The sequence below is a fragment of the Eurosta solidaginis genome, chromosome 2 (assembly GCF_040869045.1).
Source record: "Eurosta solidaginis isolate ZX-2024a chromosome 2, ASM4086904v1, whole genome shotgun sequence".
In the NCBI taxonomy this organism is placed as follows: domain Eukaryota; kingdom Metazoa; phylum Arthropoda; class Insecta; order Diptera; family Tephritidae; genus Eurosta; species Eurosta solidaginis.
The window spans coordinates 76,821,886-76,846,245 of record NC_090320.1 but is presented as its reverse complement, the minus strand read 5'-3'; the positions used below and the strand labels follow the sequence as shown (position 1 = coordinate 76,846,245).

The 24,360-nt window shown below is 38.5% G+C and overlaps 1 protein-coding gene across 1 annotated transcript in view; it reads right to left on the bottom strand.

The window, feature by feature from the left end:
* Positions 1-541: 541 nt before the first annotated feature.
* dimm (dimmed) overlaps positions 542-24,360 on the bottom strand; it is a 63,632-nt gene continuing 39,813 nt past the window's right edge. The window contains exons 2-4 of the mRNA XM_067769590.1: positions 19,103-19,324; positions 15,726-15,974; positions 542-1,164 (exon numbers count right to left, since the gene is read on the bottom strand). Of these exons, the coding sequence (XP_067625691.1) occupies positions 592-1,164; positions 15,726-15,974; positions 19,103-19,291 (1,011 nt within the window). The 5' untranslated portion in view covers positions 19,292-19,324 and the 3' untranslated portion in view covers positions 542-591. The remainder of the gene's footprint in view (positions 1,165-15,725; positions 15,975-19,102; positions 19,325-24,360) is intronic.

The window sequence follows — 24,360 nt, the reverse complement described above, 5'->3', positions numbered from 1 at the left end:
TTCTCAAGTCAAGTATAAGCAAAGTATGGGTAGCGAGAGCTTTAACCTCGCAAATGGATTAAACTCATACATTTTTGACCAACTTTTTAAGTTAACTCTGAGCTAAAAAAATAACTTGCCTCTCAGCAGTTTTATGGCAAACACTCCGAGTGCATTTATCAGTGAAAACTTATCTGCTTATACCTGCTCCGAACGGCTGGTGCAAACATTTTGGTCCCATTCGCCAATTTGTAAGGGAAATTAAAAAGGAGCACGACGCAAAATGGAAGTGAAGCTCGGCCTAAACCTCGTCGGAGCTAAATCGCGCTAAGTATATGTATATATTTTTTATTTTTTAGATATTGGAATTAAAAAGGTTGTCTTTGGGTTATGTTAAACTACATTCAATCTACCCCAAAGTGCGCACTGTCAAATGAGTAACTTCAAGGCGTTTACATTCGTTTAGTTCGCATTTCCGTACAAAACTCGATCGACCACAGACCCCTCAAGGAATATGCACTAGGTACATACGAACGCTGTCCTACCATGTACTCTTCTCTTCATCACGATTGATTCAGTAACGCCCTGTATTTTTTATACTTAAGTAGAAGTTTATATAAATTCTCGAAATGGTTCATCATAATTGTTGTTATTATCATTTGTATCAAAACCATTATTGAGTAGCATCGTTGCTGTTGTCGGTTGTTGTTGTAACATCAATTGATTGTGATTCGATTGCATAAGATGTTGTGACAATTGTGGTTGTAAATGGCTAAGAGTTTGATTTTGTATTTGTATAGTTGTTGTTGCCGTTGTTAAACGTGGTTGATGATTGCCCACATCCACAGCCGCTAAAGCACAATCATAAGAGTTTGTACCATTTGCAAGAACCTCATCGTAACACGGACCACCACCGCCAGCATTGTTGCCACCATTTAAGTTTATTATACCAACACCAACGCCAACACCAAGCCCAACGTCGGCCACTCCTAGGCCGCCATTATTGCTTATGTCTGTGGTAGCACCATTCAGTATTACTCCATTTAAATCCAACGATGGTTCCTCATTGCGTTTCGAGAGAATAATATGCGTCAAATTAATGATATAGTTTTTAGCTAAAGTTAAGGTCTCAATTTTCGAGAGTCGACGTTCCATTTCCACATGAGGAATTACTTCACGTAGAGACTGAAAAATAAAAATTTAGTTTCTTAATAAATTTAAACATATTCTATAAAAATAGTACTCAGAAGACTAATTATTGATTTTGTACCGCTGAGGCGGTACTTGGGCATCTTTCTCGTAATATATATTCTCATGATTCATAAAGTTGTTCTTTGGTACAACAGCTTTCATAAAATAGTAATATTTGTTTATTGTGTATACGTTACTCACAAAAATAAGTACACACTTGGTTTATGCTGAAAAAAAAAAAATCAAATGCAGTGGCTCACAGCTTAATTGATAATTTTCATCTAAAATATCGCAAATTCCCTAACAGAAACCACATTCAAAAAAATGTCAAAGATTATTCAAAGGTAAGGAGAGTTAATCACAATTTCAGAAATGCCAATCAAAATTTTAAAATTTTTTTCAGAGTTTTTAGAAAATTTTTGAATATGCAGTTGTGTAGCCCAATAAATTTTAGTATAATAATGAGCAAATTAGAAATAGCTCAAAATTTTTCCTGAATTTTCAGAATTTTTTCGGCGAAGGTGTTGAGCAATTTCCCACATACAAAATGCATTTTTGTTCATGCGATGTATGGAAGAAATTGCTCAACACCCTCGCCAAAAAAATTCTGAAAATTCAGGAAAAATTTTGAGCTATTTCTAACTTGCTCATTATTATACTAAAATTTATTATCCTACAAAACTGCATACTCAAAAATTTTCGAGAAATTCTGAAAAAAAAAATTTGAAAATTTTGATGGTAATTTTTGAAATGTTGATTAACTCTCCTTACCTTTGAATAACTTTTGAAATTTTTTTGAATGTGGTTTCTGTTAGGGAATTTGCGATATTTTAGATGAAAATTATCAATTAAGCTGCGAGCCACTGCATCTGAGTTTTTTTCAGCGTAAACCAAGTGTGTATTTATTTTTGTGAGTAACCGTATATATGGTCACAGCCTCCTGAGATCGGACATCATGTTGTTCACGATAACCCTGTTGTTGTAACATTACTTTCCTCTGCCTAGTCATAACGCCTACTGGCGGAACTGTCACCAATTTCCTGTAAAGATTTCATAACCCTGCAGAGAAAATGGGAGACGGTCACGCAAAGCGACAGCTTCGCGATAAAGGTTTAATGACAACCTCCACACTGATGCTTATCTGATATAGAGCAGCCCAGTTGGCACAGTCACACTTTACCCACAGCGATGAAGGCTGAGCTATGTATTTAAATTAATTAATCAAAGACTGCGACTATAAATAATTATAAATTGCTACTTCTATTCCTCTTTACCAACTATAATTAATCAGCGTTGCGCCATCTGTTGCAAATACAAACTACCGCTGTATAGCTAAATGGTTACCGCAGCGTGCCTAAAGCGTACTGATGATGAAGGCTTAGCATCCTTCGAAATGGATCTATCTGCGCAGCTATGGCAGGTTGTCTGAAAAATTTTCTACTTACTATTCCAAAAACAAAATAAAAATATTCACTTATAGAAAAATTAAAAAAAAAAAAAATTATAATTACAGTGGATCACAAATTCCAATTTTTTTTCTGCATCAGAGACGTCATATGAAATTGCTATGTAAAATCACCCCCTGATTCCGAAAATCAAGGTTATTTTTAATTCTATGGTAAATTTTTTGAGATATTTACGAATTACCGTTTTTTCAAAAAAAAAAAAATTTGGTCCACTTAATCATATCTATCTCAAGAACGAATTGAGCAATTCCAAAACGGATTGAAGCTAAAAGGCAATCAAATTTGCTATAAACTGTGCATACAGCACTTTTTGCTAGGCCCTGCAGATTCAAAGATAACGAACAATTATTACGGATTTTTTAAATTTTTTTTGTAAAAATATAAAAAAATTGGTACTTTGCGAGGAAGGATCTCGAAAACTTTTTATTTTTTTGCAGATTTTTTCTCTCTAAACTCTGTTTTATTACAAAAAAAAATAAGCTTTCATTGAACAAAATCGATGGACTAATACAAAAGTTATAAGCGTTCAAGTAAATATATCCATTTAATAATTAAGTACCTTACTGGAATTTTGAAACGACCCTATTGTGCAAAAATACCGTTGTTCACTTTTTGAGTGATTCTTATAGGAAATTTATCACTCTTTCTAATGGAACAATTGCAGTTTTCTATCTTTCTTAGTTTTTTCACAAATCGCATTTAAAGCCAAATCGGACCCCAAATACGATTTTTTGAAATATTTCGATCCATGCGCCACCTATCGGAGATTTTTTCTTATTATTGAATTGTCACCGAGTTCCGAACTATATTCCAAGTTTCAAGCTTGCAGCTTATCGGGAAGTTACTTAAATTGTAATTACAAAATTCGTTCACAACGGCCGGCCACTTCACAGATTCAAGCTAAAAAAAGACTTTAAATGTGTTTTTCTCGAAAACTTGTTTTCGCACAATAGGGTCGTTTCATGATTCCAGGTCATATATGTGTTAGTATTCGTACATCAGTTAGTTAGCAGGTAGATTTTCAAAGGGTCATTAGATACAAAGAACTGTTAGTGTCTTCTCAAAACCAGGTACATTTCAAGCAAGAGCATATTGTAACGAATTTACTTGCAAATCCTCTTATTTGCCCTTTTGCTAGGTTCGTATCGCTAAACTGTTTAATAAGTAACTCCAATACTGAATAATGGAAAAATGGCCTTTATTAAAATACTTCACAATAACACTCAAACTGTGCAACGAATAGCTTAATAACCAAACTGATAGCTTAAATGAAACTGACTTTCAAAATAATACTGCTATTGCTCGTCTTAGTCGTAACTGCTTGACAACTCAAATCAAACTGAATTCCAGCGCCTCTACAATTGTCGCCTTTTATACTCTTTGATTTCAACCTTCGCATCTTCTAGGCGCTTCCAGAATCTACTAGTCCAGCAGCTCTCAAACTTCTCAGCTGTACCTACAATTGCACAATTTTATACATCTTCTAGGCGCTTCCAGAATCTACTAGTCCAGTAGCTCTCAAACTTCTCAGCTGTAACTACAATTGCACAATTTTATAGTTTTTCTCATTGCATACTTATAGGAGTATCTCAGATATATGCATGCGTTTGTGCATTGACTCTCCGCTGCTCGTATACGTACATGGTACATATGTGTTTACTTTTGCAGGGGTTTGGCCCGTTGTCTCATTCACTGCTGATCGGTAAGCCATCAAGAATAATGGTATGCGGTATCCCACTCTTTATGGTACTTGTCTACTACTTTCCTTAAGTGCTCCTCCAATGTTCTATTGAATCGTTCTACCATACCATCGGATTGAGGATGCAATACAATTGTCCATGTTTTCCGAATGCCCAATGATTTAGACATTTCCTGGAACACAGCTGATTCGAAATTCCTGCCTTGGTCAGAATGTAACTCCATTGGTACACCATACCTTGCAACCCAATTGTTTATAAACACTTCTGCTACCGTTTCCGCTTCTTGATTTGGGATTGGGTATACCTCTGGCCACTTGCTGAAATAATCCATAACTACCAGTACATATTTGTTTCCGCCGTTGCTAGTAGGAAATGGACCGGTGACATCCATAGCGATCCTTTCAAACGGCGCACCTGAGTTATATTGCTTCATCTGGCCATGACTTCGGGTTATGGGCCCTTTCGCTCTGCTGCAAACCTCGCAGTTCGCAATCCTCTCAGCGACCGGCTGACGGCAACCAACCCAATAGAATCTTTGTTTAATCTTCTTGAGTGTCTTCGGGATTCCAAGATGACCTCCGCTTGGACCATTATGCAGCTCGCTGAGCACGTCAGGAATCCCCTTTCTGGGAACAATTATCAGTTTCTTCTTGCATTTACCATCCTCACTCTCCCATACTCGATGAAGGCAACCGGATATCAATTCTAAACTGTTCCACTGTGCCCAATTTGACTTCGCAATGGGACTCTCTGCTGACATCTCTTCTCTGTTTGGTCTTTCGTTTCGTTCGACCCCTTGCATAACACGTGACAGATCTGTATCTTCTAGCTGACACTTCTTTAGCTGTTCCTTGTCCCATTCATCTGTACATGTTATAGTCATTAGCCGGACATCTATAATGTCTTCTTTAGCCTCGGATTTGAACCGTGCTTGCATTTCAAATTACATGGTCTTCGTGACATTGCATCGGCATTTCCATGGGTACTACCTTTTCGATGCTCAATGGAAAAGTCATAACTTTGTAGTCGCTCGATCCACCGTGCCAACTGTCCTTCCGGATTACGGAACTGCAGAAGCCATTTTAAAGTTGCGTGATCTGTCCTGACACGGAATCGCTGGCCGTAGAGGTATTTGTGAAAATGTTTAATGCACTCTACCAATGCCAACAGCTCTCTCCGCGTAACGCAGTAGTTCCTCTCTGGTTTTCCAATCGAACGGCTGTAATATGCAACTACCTTCTCCTGTCCATCGACCAATTGTGATAAAACGCCTCCCATAGCATATCCGCTCGAATCTGTATCTAGAATACACGTTGCTCCTGGAATTGGATATGCCAACATTGCGGCAGTGCACAAACGCTCTTTCAATGCTTGGAAAGCTACTTCCTGCTTCTTTGCTATGCAAAAGATTTATTTTTTCTTGTTAGCTCTTGGAGACTATGGGCTACGCTAGCAAAATTTGTTACAAATCGGCGGTAATATGTGCACAGCCCAAGGAAACTTCTCAATTCATGCAGATTCTGTAGTCTTGGCCAATCCTTTACTGCCTCTATCTTTTCATTCGCTGTACGGATACCTTCTGTCGTTACCTTGTGACCCAAATAATGTACTTCCTTTTTAAACAGCGCACACTTTTTGGGACTTAACTTCAGACCAGCGCCAGCTATTCTCTGGAAAACTTCATCTAAGTTTTTAAGATGCTCATCAAAGTTCTTGCCCAATACGATGATTTTGTCCAGGTACACCAAGCTTGTTTTCTAATGTAGTCCTTTCAATACCTGATCCATGAGTCTCTCGAAAGTAGCTGGTGCATTACATAGTCCAAAGGGCATTACTGTAAATTGCCAAAGACCATCTCCGACGCTGAAGGCTGTTTTCTCTTTGCCTTCCTCCTTCACCTCCACTTGCCAATAGCCGCTTTTCAAGTCCAGTGTGGAAAACCATTTCGTACCAGAGAGCGAGTCCAGAGTGTCGTCAATTCTTGGCAATGGGTAGCTATCCTTTTTCGTAACGTCATTCAACTTCCGGTAGTCCACGCAAAACCTCATTTTTCCATCCTTCTTCTTTACAAGTACTACCGGTGAGCTCCAGGGACTAACTGATGGTTCGATGACGCCGCTGTCGCTCATTTCTTGTATAATTTGACTCACCACTTCCCGCTTCGCCAGTGGAACACTACGTGGAGCTTGACGTATCGGCCTCGCGTCTCCAGTGTCAATTTGATGTTTCACAACATTGGTGCGGCCTGGTTTGGAACCATCCTGGTCAAATACGTTTGCGTACTTTAGGAGCAGTTGCTTTGCCTTACTCTGATAATCTTCCTCTAGCCCCTCCGTCCATTCCGTGATGTCATTTGAAAGATCAGTGTTACTAGATGAAACGTGTTCCTGGAGCTGTTCACTGTTAATAATTACTTCAGCCTCTTGGCATCTTCCCAAAATAGCTCCTTTGGTCAGTTTGAGTGGTGACTTGAACTCATTGAGTACTCTTACCGGAATACGTCCATCTTGTCTTGTCATAGCCAGGGTTTTTCCTACAAGTATGTTCGGTGCTGATTTGTTTGCTGCTTCGACAACCCACAATTTGTTTGTCCCACAATCTCCATCAACCTTTGCCCAGATGACTGCTTCGGATTTTGGTGGTATTTGCTGACTCTCTCCCACCAGTACTCGTTTACTGCTGTAGCCTCTCTCGTAGCCGAAATTAAGTGGCACATCCATGTTCTTATATCGCATCTTCTTGCTTTGCATATCGATTTTGATGCCTTGGTTGATTAAGAAGTCCATTCCAATTATGATTTCATCAACAATACCTGCCACTATAAAATTGTGTAATACCGCGACGTTCCCAATTGCTACTTCACATTCTACTTCTCCAATTACCTGGGTGTCCTCTCCAGTGGCTGTACGCAATCTTGCTCCATGCAATGGTCTTATCTTCTTGTTGACTAAATCCGCTGGAATGATGGAATGAGATGCACCCGTATCCACAGTCAGTAAACGTTCCTTTCCATCCACATGTCCTCCGACAGTAAGATTGTTTGACCTTCTTCCAATTTGTGAGATAGATATTATGGGGCATTCAATTGAGGGAGCCAGCTCTCGCCCCTTGTGGCTGACTCGCTTTAGTTTACCGATTGAGTGGACTTGGAGATTTGCTCATCTCCTTCAGCTCTGCGTTTACGGCCACCCAGATTGTTGGAGCTATTGGGACCGGTGCTGCAATGTCGTGCAATATGACCTGGGTTACCGCACTTGAAACATTTAATAACTCCGGCATTTTTCTGTTGTGATCCCTTCCGTGCTTCCAAAATTTCTACCCAATCTGGTCTTTCCACTTCCACACGATGAGCTTTGTATGCTGGTTTACTCAATAGTGAGGCCGTTTCCTGAGTCAATGCATGTGATACCGTTTCAGCAAATGTTTGCTTTGGGCTTGCGTATGTAGCTCGCTTCGTTTCCACGTCCCGTATGCCATTTATAAAACTCTGGATTTTTACCCTCTCGGTGTATTCCACGGGTGCGTCCGCATTTGCGAGATGAGCCAACCTTTCAACATCCGAGGCAAACTCCTGCAAAGTCTCATTAGCTCTTTGGTGACGGTTTTGCAATTCTATTTGAAATATTTGTTTCCTGTGTTCGCTTCCGTATCGCCGTTCCACAGTAGCCATCAATGCGTCATAGCTGTTCCGTTCGTACTCTGGAATAGTGTGTAAGATTTCGGCAGCTGGTCATTTCAATGCTACGAAGAGTGCGGCAACTTTATCTTCCGCATTCCAGTTGTTCACTGCTGTGGTCTTCTCAAACTGTAGCTTAAAGACCTGGAAAGGAACAGAACCGTCAAAGGATAGTGTTTTTACCTTCGTATTGCTTGCTGAAATAACTGGGCGATTTAGTTGCAGCTCCTGTATACGACCTTTTAAAACATCTACCTCAGCCTCGATTTTGTTCTCAAACTGCATTATTTTTTCGTCCATACGGGCTTCTAGTTGTACAGATATCTGCGATGATACCTGTGCTGAAATTTGTCCCGACATTTCGGATATACGTGCCTCCTGTGCTTCAATCCTGGATGCTATTTGTGACGACATTTCGGATATACGTGCCTCCTGTGTTTCAATCCTGGATGTTATTTGTGACGACATTTCGAAAAAACGTGTCTACTGTGATTCAATCTTCGCTGTTATACGATTCTCCTGCGATTCTAGTTGTGATGCCATATATGTCTTCTGCTCTTCCAGTTGTGATGACATTTGTGACGACATTTCTGACATACGCGTCTTCTGTTCTTCCATCTTGGATGTTATACGGTTCTCCTGCGATTCCATATATGTATGCTGTTCTGCCAGTTGAGATGACACTGTCGATGTTTGAGCAGATAAATAAAATAAATATAAGGCGCGATAACCTCCGAAGAGATCTAAGGCCGAGCTTCTCTTCCAATTTGCGTCGTGCTCCTCTTGATTTTCCCTACAAATTGGCCGGACGGGACCTACATGATTTTATGCCGACTCTGGACGGCATCTGCAAGGCAGATGAGTTTTCACTGAGAGCTTTTCATGGCAGAAATACACCCGGAGCGCTTGCCAAACACTGCCGAGGGGCGACCCCGCTTAGAAAAATTTTCTTCTAATTGAAAAACCTTATTTCTAAAATTTTTGATGTTGCTTTGCCCGGGGTTTGAACCCAGGGCATCCGGTGTGGTAGGCGGAGCACGCTACCATCACACCACGGTAGCCGTGCCTGAAGTTCAAGTTTAACGCCGCTTGTATTCAATCCACGGCTCTCCAACTCCTTCTTTAGTTGCTGGATCTTCAATTCACTGAACTTTGCCATGTCCTTGTTGTCCTCTGGAATTTATTCAACAATTCCTCTTCTGACACCAATTGTAACGAATTTACTTGCAAATCCTCTTATTTGCCCTTTTGCTAGGTTCGTATCGCTAAACTGTTGAATAAATAACTACAATATTGAATATGGAAAAATGGCCAAACTGATAGCTTAAATGAAACTGACTTTCAAAATAATACTGCTATTGCTCGCTAGATATCGTCTTAGTCGTAACTTCTTGACAACTCAAATCAAACTGAATTTCAGCGCCTCTACAATTGTCGCCTTTTATACTCTTTGATTTCAACCTTCGCATATTCTAGGCGCTTCCAGAATCCTTCTAGTCCAACAGCTCTCAAACTTCTCAGCTGTAACTACAATTGCACAATTTTATAGTTTTTCTCATTGCATACTTATAGGAGTATCTCGGATATATGCATGTGTTTGTGCATTGACTCTCCGCTGCTCGTATACGTACATGGTACATATATGTAGACGCAGTTATTGTGTCGTTTATGTAGATACATAATGATTGAATTATTGATGTGCATTCACGTCACTGCTTAGCATCGGCTTAGATACGATAGCATCGCTCAGTGCTGCTAAAATTCGTAACAATATTTTTAAGGCAGGTGGGTTTTTCTTTGTAGAACTAGGGAGCCTTCTTGTCTAGGTTGGCTTGCATTTTTACTTGATCTAAGTATAAATAATAGTACATGCGCCTTGTTCCTTCATAATATCTGCAAGGCTCGCCGGATACTGTTCAGTTTATAATCGCAGTTTATAACCCGTCATTTACTTAAAAATATAATAAGAATAAAAGGGGCGAGAGTTTGAGTGTAAAAATGATCCTGATATGATCTGTTTCATCTGCGGTCAATTTATAGTTAAAAGGATGCGACGTGTGTTTTCAAATCCTTTGAAAGTTACATACTATAAGTATTTTGGAATTGAGCTTAAAAACCATGGACACTGAATACTGTGTGCACCACATGTCGAGTGGAATTGATTTTTTCGGAAACCGGAACAAAAAGGTGCGTTGAAAAAATTAGGAATTTGCTCCCATTTAATGCATAGCTGACTAACTTCTGAAACTATCTGTTTAGGCGACATATGAAATTTATTACACCAATGAAGTGGAGGGAACTAACTTGCCATTCAACGGACTGCTATATTTGTACTACAAAAGTACTTGGGGTTGGAAAGTCAAGAAAAGTAACCTATGCGAGCGTATTTACAGTGTCATTGCCAGAACTAAATTCAACGGAAGCTACATTGCCAGAATCAAATTTAACTTTAGTTCCGGCTCCAGTTTCATTGTCAACAGCAATATCTGATTACGCGGCATCATGTTGTACTGGATTTCAAACGGAAAACGAAAGAAACTCTGTCACAAGCACAACTCAAAGATTGGATAAGGGATTTGGAATGTCAAAGGAAAAGGCCGGACTACACACCTCTCGTATGCAACAATTTAAATTTGTTTCATCCGATGTTAAGGTAACATATTATAGAACTCGCCACGAACAATTTTCCAAGTACTATACGAAGCAGAACTGTGTTTGTTACTGCAAAGACATTGCTGGTCTATTCAAACAGTTTGGTGAACCATATGATTCAAAAGAGTGGCGATTGTTAACAGACGGCAATAAATTAAGTTTAAAGGCCGTATTATTGCATATTGGCAACCAAAAGCCATCTATCCCGATCGCGCATGCAGTAAATACGAAGGAAACGTATGAGATAATGCAAAAATTGCTCAAATTAATCAAATACGAAGAACATGATTGGAAAATATGTGCCGGTCTAAAAGTCGTTGGAATGCGATGTGGTCTACAAAGTGAATACACAAAATACTGTTGCTTTTTATGCAAATGGGATAACCGAGCTCGTCAAGACCACTACATCATAAAGGATTGGCCAGAACGAATCGAGTTTCAAGTTGGGGTGGATAACATAAAATACTTCCCACTTATAAAGAAGGAAAAAATAATTCTACCTCCCCTCCACATTAAGCTCGGCCTTATCAAAAACTTTGTCAAGGCTTTGGGCAAAGAAGGCGAAGCTTTTCATCATTTGAAGATAATCTTTCCAGAGACTTCAGAAGCAAAAATAAAGGAAGGAATTTTTGTGGGACCGCAAATAAGAAAAATGATGACCAATAACCAGTGGAGGCAGCAGCGTGGGATTCTTTTGAAAAGGTCGTTACTTCTTTTATAGGCAAACACAAAAGTCCTAACTACGAGATGATAGTGAACGACTTAATCAAAAACTATGCGGAAATGGGTAAATAAAAAAACATATTTAAGACCGTTTTCCCAGTTAACTTTAAAACCCATCTGTTCGATAAACGAAACATTTGTATGAAAATTTTTAAATTTACATGAGCAAATATAGCCCTAAATCTGAATTCAGGGCCCGTATGACGTGTTACGATCAGTGACTGAAAACCATTTTCACTCAAGCAATAATTATACAACTGTCAAACTTTTTTTAAAAATTATAATAAAGAATGGATATAACGAGTACTATTTGTCGCTAGTGCAAATATGCCATTAATCCGATCCACCTTTCAAGAGCTATTGTGATTTAAAAAATAAGTTTCGATCACGGATCGTAACACGTAATACGGCCCCAGTTCCAAATAAACAAGAACGAGAAAAATGGAAACAAAAAATTTGTTCTGAATTGAAAGATAAATCCAGCCTAAGAAAATTATATACTAATGTGTCATTTGTGTATTTATCTAATTTACTTTTTTGTTTTCTTTCAGGAGTAAATATGTTTTCAAAATTCATTTTCTACACTCCCATTTAAATTTTTTTCCGCAAAACCTTGGCGACGACAGTGACGAGCATGGCGAAAGGTTTCACCAGCAAATGAAAATGATTGAAAGTCGGTATCAAGGATTCTGGGATGTCGCTATGATGGGTGACTACTGTTGGTTTCTCATAAGAGAAACCGATCCTAATCTAAATAAGCATCAAAACAAGACACATAACTTTTTCGATTATAAAATAAGATCATAGAGTTAAGACAGAATCATATGTACATATGCTATTATTTGTAGGGTACTTAAGTTTTACTTTATATTTATTTGAATGCTTATAACTTTTGTATTAGTTCATCGATTTTGTTGAATGAAAGGTATTTTTTTTGTAATAAAACAAAGCTTAGAGAAAGAAAAAAAGTCTGCAAAAAAATAAAAAGTTTTCGAGATCCTTTTTAGCAAGTACACATTTTTTTATATTTTTACAAAAAAAATTGAAAAAATCTGTAATTATTTTTCATCATCTTTGAATCTGCAGGGCCTAGCAAAAAGTGTTGTATGTACAGTTTATAAAAATTTAAATTTTATTACCTTTTAAAAGCTTCAACCCGTTTTGGAATTGCTCAGTTCGTCCTTAAGATATATATGATTAAGTGTACTCAATTTTTTAATTTATTCGTAAATATCTCAAAACGTTACTATAGAATTAAAAATAACCTTGATTTTCGGAATCAGGGGGTAATTTTACATAGGAATTTCATAATGGCGTCTCTAGTGCATATTGGCTGTAAACCAGTGTTATCATAAAAAAAATTATTGTTCTGGCCTTGAGCTCGAATCGAACGTTGAGTCCTTTATCAATAGGCAGATAAAAAAAAAAAACAATTCCAAGAAATATCTCCAGCCTTAAATTTACAGTTGAAGCACCTACCTCAGGAGCAGGTTTATAAAGCAAATTAACAATGATTTTTGTATGTAATTTTTGTTTGGTAACTTTTTTTTGTTTTTTTCCCGTCATGTTTGTCAGAAATTTCCAGTGATTTGACTTTAAGTGGGAATGTTTGAAGCATTGTGAATTCCTACAAGTGAATAATCTTTTTTTCCCTCCATTGCCATACCACCTGTCAAATAAGGTTGACACGCAGAATGGCTGTCATGAATGCGATGATGGAATAAAGGTTTGTTTGTTTGCTCTCGGTAAATAAATTGAATTTCCATGAATTGCCTATTTGTGTTTCTAACGAACTTTACTTTTAATATTCATTTATATTTAAATCGAGCTAATAGAGAAAACATAAGCAGCCAGCTTAGCAAATATTTTAAAACATGTAAATAATGCAATACGTTGTTAGCTTTTTAGCCATTTACGAAAATGTTTGAAAACACTATTAAGCAACTAATTTAAGTAATCGAACGTCGATTTAACAGGTTATCGAGGCTGTTAATGTACTACTGTGAACATTTTTTCAAGCATTCGCTACTTGTATGAATTCACAATGGTTTGAAGCTCTTTCCAGTGCCCCACTCACAATAGGACTGACTTTAAGCATTAAAACGCTACACAACCCTGGACATCTGGTTAGCACCTTCAATTCAAACCGCTTATATCAACGAGGTTACTTATTTTTTGTTGTTGCTTCCCATGTGATCTCATAACCTAGCCAACGTTTTTTGAGGTTGTTTGCAATATATTGCCACTAATATTTCGTCTTTAAAGTTAAAAAATATGAAACTATCAACCGAAATATGTTCGTTTTATCATTCATCTAAAGTTCTTAGTAAAGTTGTTGATGTTACTTTTGTCAAAGGAGGTGAGCAAAGTTTTATGTAAGCCAGCCTTAATAATGGTATCCTTGACCTATCAGACTTTATACAAGGGAATAAGTACGCATGCAAATACTGTTATTGAAGTCTTTCAGTCAATTCATAAAGACCCAGCAGGAAATTAATCATCGTTGATGTATTGAACCGCAATCCGTATATAACTTAATTTCTTGTTTATTTTTTCCACAGAAACAAAATACCCACCTTTTACTCAAAAAAATCTAGTCTGGCAAATAATTTTTATGCACGAGGCACATTGGGCGCTTTTAGCGAACACCATCGTTGTTGATACGCTGCAAACATGTCTCCGACAGTTGAATGAAAGAAAATTTGTTCTCTGAACGGCGAGTTCAGCCAACTGCCAAATGAAATAATTATCCTTAAATTTTAAGGAGGACTTCTTGAATAATTTTCACACTTCACTATAATATAAAGAGGAAAAATTGGGCCTTATGCTTAAAATGCGAACATTCTCAAGTAAAAGGTGGGTTGCTTGTTTTTGCTACAGAAACAAAATTCCCAGCTTGAATTCAGAAAGTCAAGTCCTCGCTTTTTATGCACGAGGCCCATTGTATACAAAGCCAACACTTTAAAACGTCAAAGAACTGTCAGATAGACGAATAAACACATTCAGCTAATGTAGCGAAAATATGCGCAGGAATTTGACGTAAGAACTTAATCGCTCTGTTTGGAATAATATAATAAAAGCGTGCAATTACTGACTTATGATGATGACATTGATATTTTTGGCCTGAATACCCGCGACGTAAGTTCTGCTTACTCTAAAATGGAAAAAGAAGCGAAAAGATGGGCTTGATATCAAATGAGGACACAACGAAGTACCTGCTGTCATCGAGCAAAGAGTCAGCGCATTTTGCGAAACAACTTCGAAACAATAACTAAAATACTTCGTTTATTTGGGAACCAGCACTAACATCTACTCTAAAATTTCAGGGAAGAATCACTCTTCCGAATAAATGCTACTTTAAACTAGGTAGTAAAGTAAATTGAAAAGTAAAGTCCTCTCTCGTCAAATGAAAATTGCTCTACAAGCCATGCAGAAGCATGGGCCATGATAACATCTGCTGAATCGGCTCGGGGAGTGTTCGAGAGAAAAGTTCTTCGAAAAATTTACGGGCCTCTACGGGTTGGCGATGGCGAGTACCGAAGAAGATTTAATGATGAGCTGTACGAGCTTTACGCACACATCAACATATTCTAGCGAATAAAAACGCAGCAGCTATGCTGGCTAGGCCATGTTCTGCGAATGAAAGATGACGCTCCAGCTAAGAAAGTTTTTTTATCGGAACCCGCATATAGAAACAGAGGAGTTAACCCAACAAAGCAGCGCCTTGTTGGACGGCCATAACCGATAAAACGGTTGAGCGCCAATTAAGTAAGTAAGTAATTTGACGTAAGATCCCAACCGTTGAGTGTATCAAAAATACTCAACGGTGCGTTAAGAAAATTCTCATTCAACAATTTATCAACACTTTATTCGCCGAAAGCACCCATTGTTCCCATATTTTATAACGTCGATACTTCTCAGCTTATGACAAATAAAACAAAATAACAATGAAACCAAAAAGTTAGTGAAGGCTGGGTGCTTTAATTTTCCATTGCTTCTTCCCTGATGTTGTTGCCACAGTTTGGTTTCCGTAGCCTTATGTTCCTACTATATGCTCTGTTTGGTATAAAACTGAGTATCGTTTAAAGCAGAAATTTTGCCTTCTACGGACAACGTGCAGCAAAAGAAGATACAGAAATTGGCAGAGATTAGAATGCTTGAGCTGACTTTCGCCACTCTAGCACACTAAAACTTTGATTTATTAGAAGGCCGTACTGTTTTGGATAGTTCGATTTCATTGAAAAAAATTCTACTTGTGAACTGGTATTCTCTGTGACTAGTTTCAGCTGATCCTGCCGAGCACAAATGCCCATGCACCCACACACACACAATTAGTACCTGAAAAGCATCATTTAAGCTGTGCATTCTCATGCGTTCGCGCTCATTTGATTCCAATCTTCGAAGATTACGCTCCTTTGCGTTAAGGACACCTTTCCTGCGGCGGCTTTGTGTGGAGCCTGACAAAGAGTTCCTGGCGCGGCTTGATGGTCGTGCACTGCCACCATTACTACTACCGCCACCCCCACTTGTGTCATCGCTTTGTGAACTTGAGTCTGTCATTTCCATCTCATAATTATTATTGCTTAACTGAAATGAGAAGAAAGAAATGAGAACGCTTTGATTTATGTAATACTGGACAACTTCAAGATATTAACTACATATGTACATACATTTCATATTTTTAATTTCAACCCCCATGCATGTTTAATGTTTAACCACAATAAAAGAAAAATTTTATTATCAGATCCCTATGCTTGTATCCCAATACAAACATGCACATAAGATTCCGAACGAAGATTCGAGCTGGGTTCGTTTACCTAGCAGTTGGGAACATTTTTCGGATTGGGAATCTATTGGAATTTCTATAATGATTAACTTGTATCTTGTAATGTTTTGGAAAACATAAAATGGTTGCTTAACATTATGTTTTTTTACAAACGCACATTATTAAAAGATTTCTCGAAAAGTTATTTCAAAGACTTTTTATTTATTATACATTTCTTTTCAGTATGTAAACATTTTTTTCTTTCGGCTCTACCGAATTGCCCCCAAAAAAGGTGTACCGAAAAGCATATATCATATAAAGTTCGAACGAATATTTGCTTCGATTTCGTTTACCGACTAGTTTGGACTCGGATTCCACCGAACCTTAGCCCGAAATATGCGGTTCGGGATCCGGCTCCAAGAGGAATAAGAAAAAATCTTCATAAGCACAATGATTAGGTCCGGAACCTGTCTACACAGCCTTATGATCCAGACAAACATAAGCAGGCCCTATGCGAATTGTAATGTGGAACCTATGCTTGCAATAGTAGCTTACCTATGGTCGACCCCTGTTTTAACCCCTAGTTTCCTTGGACTTCCGTGAAAGGACTTTGATGCCGATTTGTGAGTGGTACCCATTGAATGTGATTGTTGGCACAACAACAATAACATGTGGCCAAAAATTCGATTTCGTTTGGAAACTTATATTCATATTTACATTTACAAATAAATATCATGCACGTGCGTCCAGGAGGCCATCGAAGCAACAACTGTGCTTGTAAGCACCGAAAGAAAGGATAAGAAAGCCGAGGGCTGTAGGCTTGAGAGTTGGGTGATTGATCAAGTGATTCGACCAATCGATAAAATAGGCGATCCTTCAAACCGTCTCAATTATCGCGGAAACAGTTTCCTTTATCAGTCTCCTCTACCGCGTTTTATCTAGGGAACTATGCGAAAGCCTTAAAGCTCATCATCAATTTGTCTGTTACAAGAGTATGTACAATGGCCATCTCGGGTTAATGGACCATAGCAATCTTTCTGTTGTGGGATGGGATCGGAAGTCCCAGTCGCGCGAACTTGCTGTTGTTGTTGTTGTTGTAGCAGAGCTTCGCCCCACCTAACAGCCGCGACCGACCACAAATTGTCATCAATGTCCTCTAACGGGAGTCCAAGGAAACTTGCTGTTTCAACAGGGGTGGACCATAATGAAAGGGGTGTTAGTGTATGTCGAGGTTGATTCTGGATAGGTAAGAGTTTAACCTGTTACAGTATCCAGAAAGAAGTTGAGCAAGAGTGACACGCCTTTCCCTGGGGAGTATGCGTTCCTCTTCCACAAGTTTTGGGTACTTTTCTTTGAGTACTGGATTCACCGGGCAATTCCCGGCATAAAGGCCCGACGCCTGTTTGTGGAGTTCAGCAAGGACCTGCTTGTGTTTTTTTGCTTCATACGGCTGGGTTCTCAGGTGCCGTATTTCCTGAAAATGCTTACGGAGATGACTCCTTAAGCTCCTAGGCGGTGTTGGCTCATCAATCATATGTCTGTTTGGATGCCCAGGTTTCTGGGTATTCAACAGGAACTGTTTGGTTAGCATCTCATTTCTCTCCCTGATGGGGAGTATTCTCGCCTCATTATGTAGATGGTGTTCTGGGGACATCAAAAGATAGCCCGTGGCGATTCTGAGAGCAGTATTTTGGCAGGCCTGTAGCTTCTTCCAGTGGGTAATTTTTAGGCTTGGCGACCATATGGGTGACGCGTAGCACGTTTGTATGTAGTAATGAGCGTTTCTTTATCTTTTCCCCAGGTAATGCCAGCAAGGAATTTGAGGATTTTATTACGGCTATGGATTTTCGGAACAATTGCGGCTGCGTGCTCACCAAAATTTAGATCCTTATCAAACGTCACACCCAAGATTTTGGGGTGTAGGTCAGTCGGTAGCGTAGTGCCATCGACGTGGATTTTCAAAGTTGTCGACATTTGGGACGTCCATGTTGTAAATAAGGTCGCGGAAGATTTAGTCGGTGATAATGCCAGGTTTCGCGAGGCGAAAAAACTGGAGAGATCAGGGAGGTAGCCGTTTATTCTGTTGCAGAGGTCATCGATATTTGGGCCTGGGCCTGTGGCCATTATTGTGCAGTCATCGGCGTATGAAACGATAGTGACTCTTTCTGGTGGTGAAGGTAGCTTAGATATGTAGAAAGTAAACAAAAGTGGGGAAAGGACACCACCCTGTGGCACCCCTTGTTTAATTCTTCTTGGTTTTGATGTTTCGTTTCTAAATTGCACCGATGCCAGCCGACCACACAGATAATTTGCGGTCCACCTTTCAAGACATGGGGGAAGGGTAGACCCTTCCAGGTCTTGCAGTAACGTGCCATGGTTGGCCGTATAAGAGGTTTTGATAGGTCTAGCGCTACGAGTACTGTTCTATGGTGGGGGTTTTGATTTAAACCGCAATTTATCTGGGTGCTGATGGCATTTAGCGCGGTGGTGGTGCTATGGAGTTTTGTTGAGGCCATGCTGATGACAGGCGCGAACTTGCTCGTTCTCTACTCTTAGTTCCGCGTTCTTGCGCTCTGGACACGTACAGAGGTCACAGCAGAAAGACGATAAGCCTCAGTGATAAATGTTTTGTATAAGGGCATTATTATGACACAGAGGGAAGAGACACCCCCAGCTAAAAGAAAGATACGTGAGGCCGATCGACCTGAGAGCGAGGAGCTGAAGTTACTGGCTGAAGGGAGTAACGCCCGAAAAAAATTCGATTCGAAAATACCCAAGATGAAAGAGGTTTCTGCGCATTCGCACAACATATTAGACTTTATTAGTAGGTCGACCGTTACTTTAATTGGCAGACGGCAATCGTGATGGGTCCGGATCTGTGACTTATACCGATAAAATGCTATGCAATTAAAGCAGAAGTAAATTTTATGTTAAAATTTGAAATAACTACCTGTGTTGTCCTTTGGCTGGCTCTACGTACTGGGCGCGATGCTCCCTCTTGTAGGTCAATAGGTGATCGGGGATTATCTGAGTTAGTGTTGGGATTTAATTGATGCAGGTGCATTTGGTGCTGTTGCTGCTGTTCCAATGCCATATACTCGTGAGAAACCAATACATCCGTTATATGATTGGAACCCATTTTGAAATTTTACTTTCGAACTAAAGCACTGTTCTACAAAAAAGAAGAAATGTTTGTTATTAATTTTTTGTAAAAATTTATTTTTAATAAGAATTAGAGGTTTACGCCGATCACTTTATCGGCGGCGGCGGCGTGGGCGTACGCCGGTGTTCTTACCTTAAAAAGCTTAATTTTTCTATTTAAAAAAATAATATTTAGGGAAGGTTTTGTTTGTATGTATTTAAGGAAATCAACGTTTTGGCCGTTTTGGAAAGATCCGGGGTTTTGCCTCAAAATCTCGCAGATCGTTCAAACATTTACAGGAGTAGCTCCTTGCGGAGGGATTGTCCCTCGTTCACTTACTCCAGGGAGGCTTCGAACCTAACCCCGGTCTTTGGAATTGCTGCGTCTGCTGAAAAAAATAGAGATACATAAAATGGTCACACTTTTGTCTGTATATCTCGTGCAAAACGTAGTTTCACCTGGCGCTAACTCCTAATAATCGTCGCGAACAAAATGTCTTTAAATCATTTGTGGCTCCTTGGCGGTCAGGCACAAATGCGACTTATGGTTGCCATTAATGGTCTTTTAATACTCATGACTCTCGTGGCACACGTACCCTCCAGTTTTTTCGGCAGTTTTTTAGAGCTACAATTCCCGATGTGCGAACAGTAGCAATCCCGACCACCAGTCGCTACCACGCCTCCTGACCCTCACAACATATACCAGCACAGAAGCTATAGGACTGTGACTTCGAACTCATACCTTCGTCGACGTCACTTTCCTAGAAACTCTAGGTGTAGCTGCGAAGACTTTTTATCAGATGTTTTTGTCGTGCTATGCTGCCGAGCTACACCCGAGAAACACCTTGAAACGTTAGGGAGTGACTATTCGGCCAAGGATGACGCCCTCGAAATCATAAGCAGTCTAGGTGGATATCATTGCGTAACTCATTGATGAAAATCGTATAATCCTCGGCGCATCTACATAATTAAAATTTTACAAGGACCCTGGATAAAATTTTAAAATGTAGACCAAAGTTTGCAGACGTTTGTGTTCACAGCATTGATCTCTATAGTCTTCGTTAAATCGAAACGATATTTTAGAATGAAAGACGACCGAATTTAAGTTGAAAGATGTTAACTGCTGTTTTCCGGCCTTATGATATAAAAGCTCGTTATGGATGACTAATTCGACTGTCCACTACGTTAGGGTAGTTGCACACACGGTCATTAGTTCGACTGTCTTGGGAAAGCTTTTGCTTCACCACTTTGAATGTTCTTGCGAACGACAAAGCCTCACCTGGTAAATATAAGTGCCTACGTATTCAAATTTGAAAAAGGAGCCGTAACGTTTAGGTGAGGATATAATCAATGTGATTCACTCCAAGGGAGTAGTTTGGATAAGGCCGCCAACTTTAGGAAATGCCAATCCGGTGTTGAAGGATGAAGTGTGAAAATAAAAATTAACATTTCAGATGCTATTGTATAGTTTCGCAAATAAACATCAGATGTCTGAATGTAAGCCCAACTGATTTTTCAAACCCTTCTCAACTTAAGTATGAGGTAAGAATCAATTCAAAGGAGTGTTTATGCCCCTAGACCAGCTAAAGGATTTCGCATCACTGATTTCTTCAGCCAATGGCAATATAACATTCTTTAAAAAAACGGCACCTTTTTTGGGTAATTTGCTTATTTTTTTTTTTTTTTTTTTTTTTTTTTTTTTTTCTTGAGGACAATTTGAAAACATGTTCGCCTTGGGTCATTTTATTTGAATTCATTGTTCATTATGACTTTTATTTTAGTGTTTTGTTTAAATAACTTGGTGAAATGGGTGATGCAGTCTGTGTTAAGCTAGCATTGAAAGTGCCTGTTTTTTTTTTTTTAATTTCTCATTAGTTTCTTATAACTGGCAGTGATGCGCATCCGTTGATACCACTTTCGACCATATCCGACCAATTTTCGACATGAACAATAAATGGCCAAAACAGTCTTAAACGAGTACAAAATATAGTAACGCGCCGGACGCCGCCGATATTTATGACATTTGGCGGCGGCGTGCGAAAAACGACAAAGGTCGGCGGCGTATATCTCTAATAAGAATGAAAGTACTATTTAAAAATAAATGGTAATTTCTGAGTTACGGAATTGTAGTAAATAGTTGTTAAGTCTTATATCGTTGGAAAAACCATAATAAATAGGGATTGCAATTGTTTCTATCTCAGAATTTCTTATAGATATTTTAGTACATATTTTTTGGAAAGTTCATCTACACAGAAAAAACTAATTTTGGATTTTTAAAGTTTGTTGATTTTCATCATTTTATTGGTGTTTTGCTTATGAAATATAATGCAAATTTATCCATAAAGAAAAATCACGAAAATCCGACTCATACCAATACCCACATTCTATGTAATAAAAAAGTCGCAATGGGGATACATCGCCCGTTTTATTGTAAACAAAAGTAATCCAAAATCTAAATTTTTCGAGAGTTTAAGACTACCCTGGTAAGATTATGTTCACATACATAGAATACTCGTTAGGGTTAATATGACCTGCCCAGTGGTCTTTGAATTTAAGTTTTGTAATGAAGTTGTATGGAAAAATTAAACTAATTAAAAATAATAATTTTTAGTTAAACGGTTTTATTGAAAACAATACTTACATGAAGTAATAATAATATTAAAAGCTAGAAAATAATTAGGTAGGCCCTAGGTACTAATCATCACACTCCTCATCAATCTAGGGCGTTGATCAGACAATTAAATAAAAGCGTTGGGCGCGTGAAATTTCTAAAAATGTGAGGCGTAGCTTAACCTGATTAAGGTTCAGTTGGTCTTATATAAGACTATCAATAGAAATTTAAAGCGTACAACGCTTTTATTTAATTGTCTGATCAACGACCTAGATTGATGAGGAGTGTGATGATTAGTACCTAGGGCCTACCTAATTATTTTCTAGCTTTTAATATCACTATTACTTCATGTAAGTATTGTTTTCAATAAAACCGTTTAACTTAAAAATTTTTAATTATTTTATTTTCAAGTTTTTACTCTTTATTTAATTGCCTATTATTTATCATTCTATTTAGTTCATTTAGTTACTCATTATTACAAGGACTCTTTTCTGACAATTTGTTACAATCTAAGTCCTCAATACATAATCCTTCTAAAGACTTTACTCGACTCTGCGCCACGTATGTTTGTCCCTCCTCCAACTCCAAAATATTTTGATGTCACTTCTACCGGACTGTATGTAATATTTGTTCCAAATATGGACCAAATCGGACCACAAGTACGATTTTTTTGAATATCTCGATCTTTGCGCCACCTAGCGGCGATTTTTTCATAGGTCGCTTTCTATTTCTGTATGTTTTATGTGGTCCAAATATGAGCCAAATCGGACCACAAATAAGATTTTTGTGAATATGTCGATCCTTTCGCCACCTAGCGGTTACTTTTTTCCATAGGTCGCTTTCTATTCTTGTATGTTTTATGTGTTCCAAATATGAGCTAAATCGGACCACAAATAAGATTTTTGTGAATATCTCGATCCTTGCGCCACCTAGTGGCGATTTTTTTCCATAGGTCGCTTTCTATTCTTGTATGTATTATGTGTTCCAAATATGAGCCAAATCGGACCACAAATACGATTTTTGTGAATATCTCGATCTTTGCGTCACCCAGCGTCGATTTTTTTCTTATTATTGCATTGTCATCGGGTTCTGAACTATATTCCAAGTTTCAAGCTTGTACTTTATCGGGAAGGTTCTTAAATTCAATTACAAAATTGGTTCACAATGGCCGTGCATGCAGCCGTGGGGCCTGCCTGTCAAGTCAAGCTAAATAAAACCATTTAATAATAGACCTAGAATGTTGAAATTTGACGTGTGGACTGATATTGATAAAATTTGAAAAAATTGTTTAAAATGGGGTGTAGCACCGCCCACTTGTGATAAAATGAATTTTACAAATATTATTAATCATAAATCCAAAATCGTTAAACCTATCGTAAAAAAATTCGGCAGAGAGGTTGCCTTTACTATGCTTTGAAGAAAAATTAACGAAATCGTTTAAAGACCACTCCCACTTTTATATAAAAGATTTTTAAACGGGTCGTAGACGAAAATAATAAGTTAAATCTTAGCGGAAAATAGTTTTGTGCTAATCGTATTTTGTGCCATTATAACAAGAAATGGGAAAAAATTCAAATCTTGAAAAATGGACGTGACACTGCCCCTTTCTTACAATGCATTTCCCAACGTTTCTGGAGCCATAACTCGGCGAAAAATTTGGTGTTTAACAGGAAATATTTTCAGTAAAAATGGACTAAATCGGTTAAATCGCCTTCTTTTATATAAAAGATTTTGTAAAAGTGCGTAGATGCAGGCAATAAGCTATTTCTAGTAGAAGTTGGGAAATTTCGTTAATAACCCTGCCCTTTTTTTGTAATAACGCTTTTTAGTACAATGGAACTTGTGTATTTATGTTTATTGTTCTGTTGTATCTTTATTATAAAATAAACGATAGGGAAGTCCCCATATCTGAAGGAAAACAGCATTATTACCCGCTCAAGGTCCCTATACTTTTTTCTTCTTTTAAACGAAAATTAGTTCAGAATAAAACCATATGTATATCTATTATTGCGCAGCCTTGTAACACTATTAAGCGCACAAAACAAACAGCATTTCAAGCTGGGATGTAATGTTCGGTTTCACCCGAACTTATACTTCCTTACTTGTTTAAACTTACTTACTTAATTGGCGCTTAACCGTTTAAATGGTTTTGGCAGTCCAACAAGGCGCGCCAGTCGTTTCTTCGCTCTGCTAACAGGCACGAATTGCTTACACCAAGGGAGTTCAAATCGTTTTCCCCCTAGTCCTTCCAGCGGAGTGGGGTATCTGCTTGCATAGGCGAGTTCCGATAAAAATACTAATCTTAGCAGGAGCGTCATCTTTCATTCGCATAACAAGGCCTAGCCAGCGTAGCTGCTGCGTTTTAATTCCCTGGACTATGTTGATGTGTCTGCGTAAAGCTCATCATTAAATATTCTTTGGTACTCGCCGCCGCCAAGTCTAGTCATTTTAGGTAT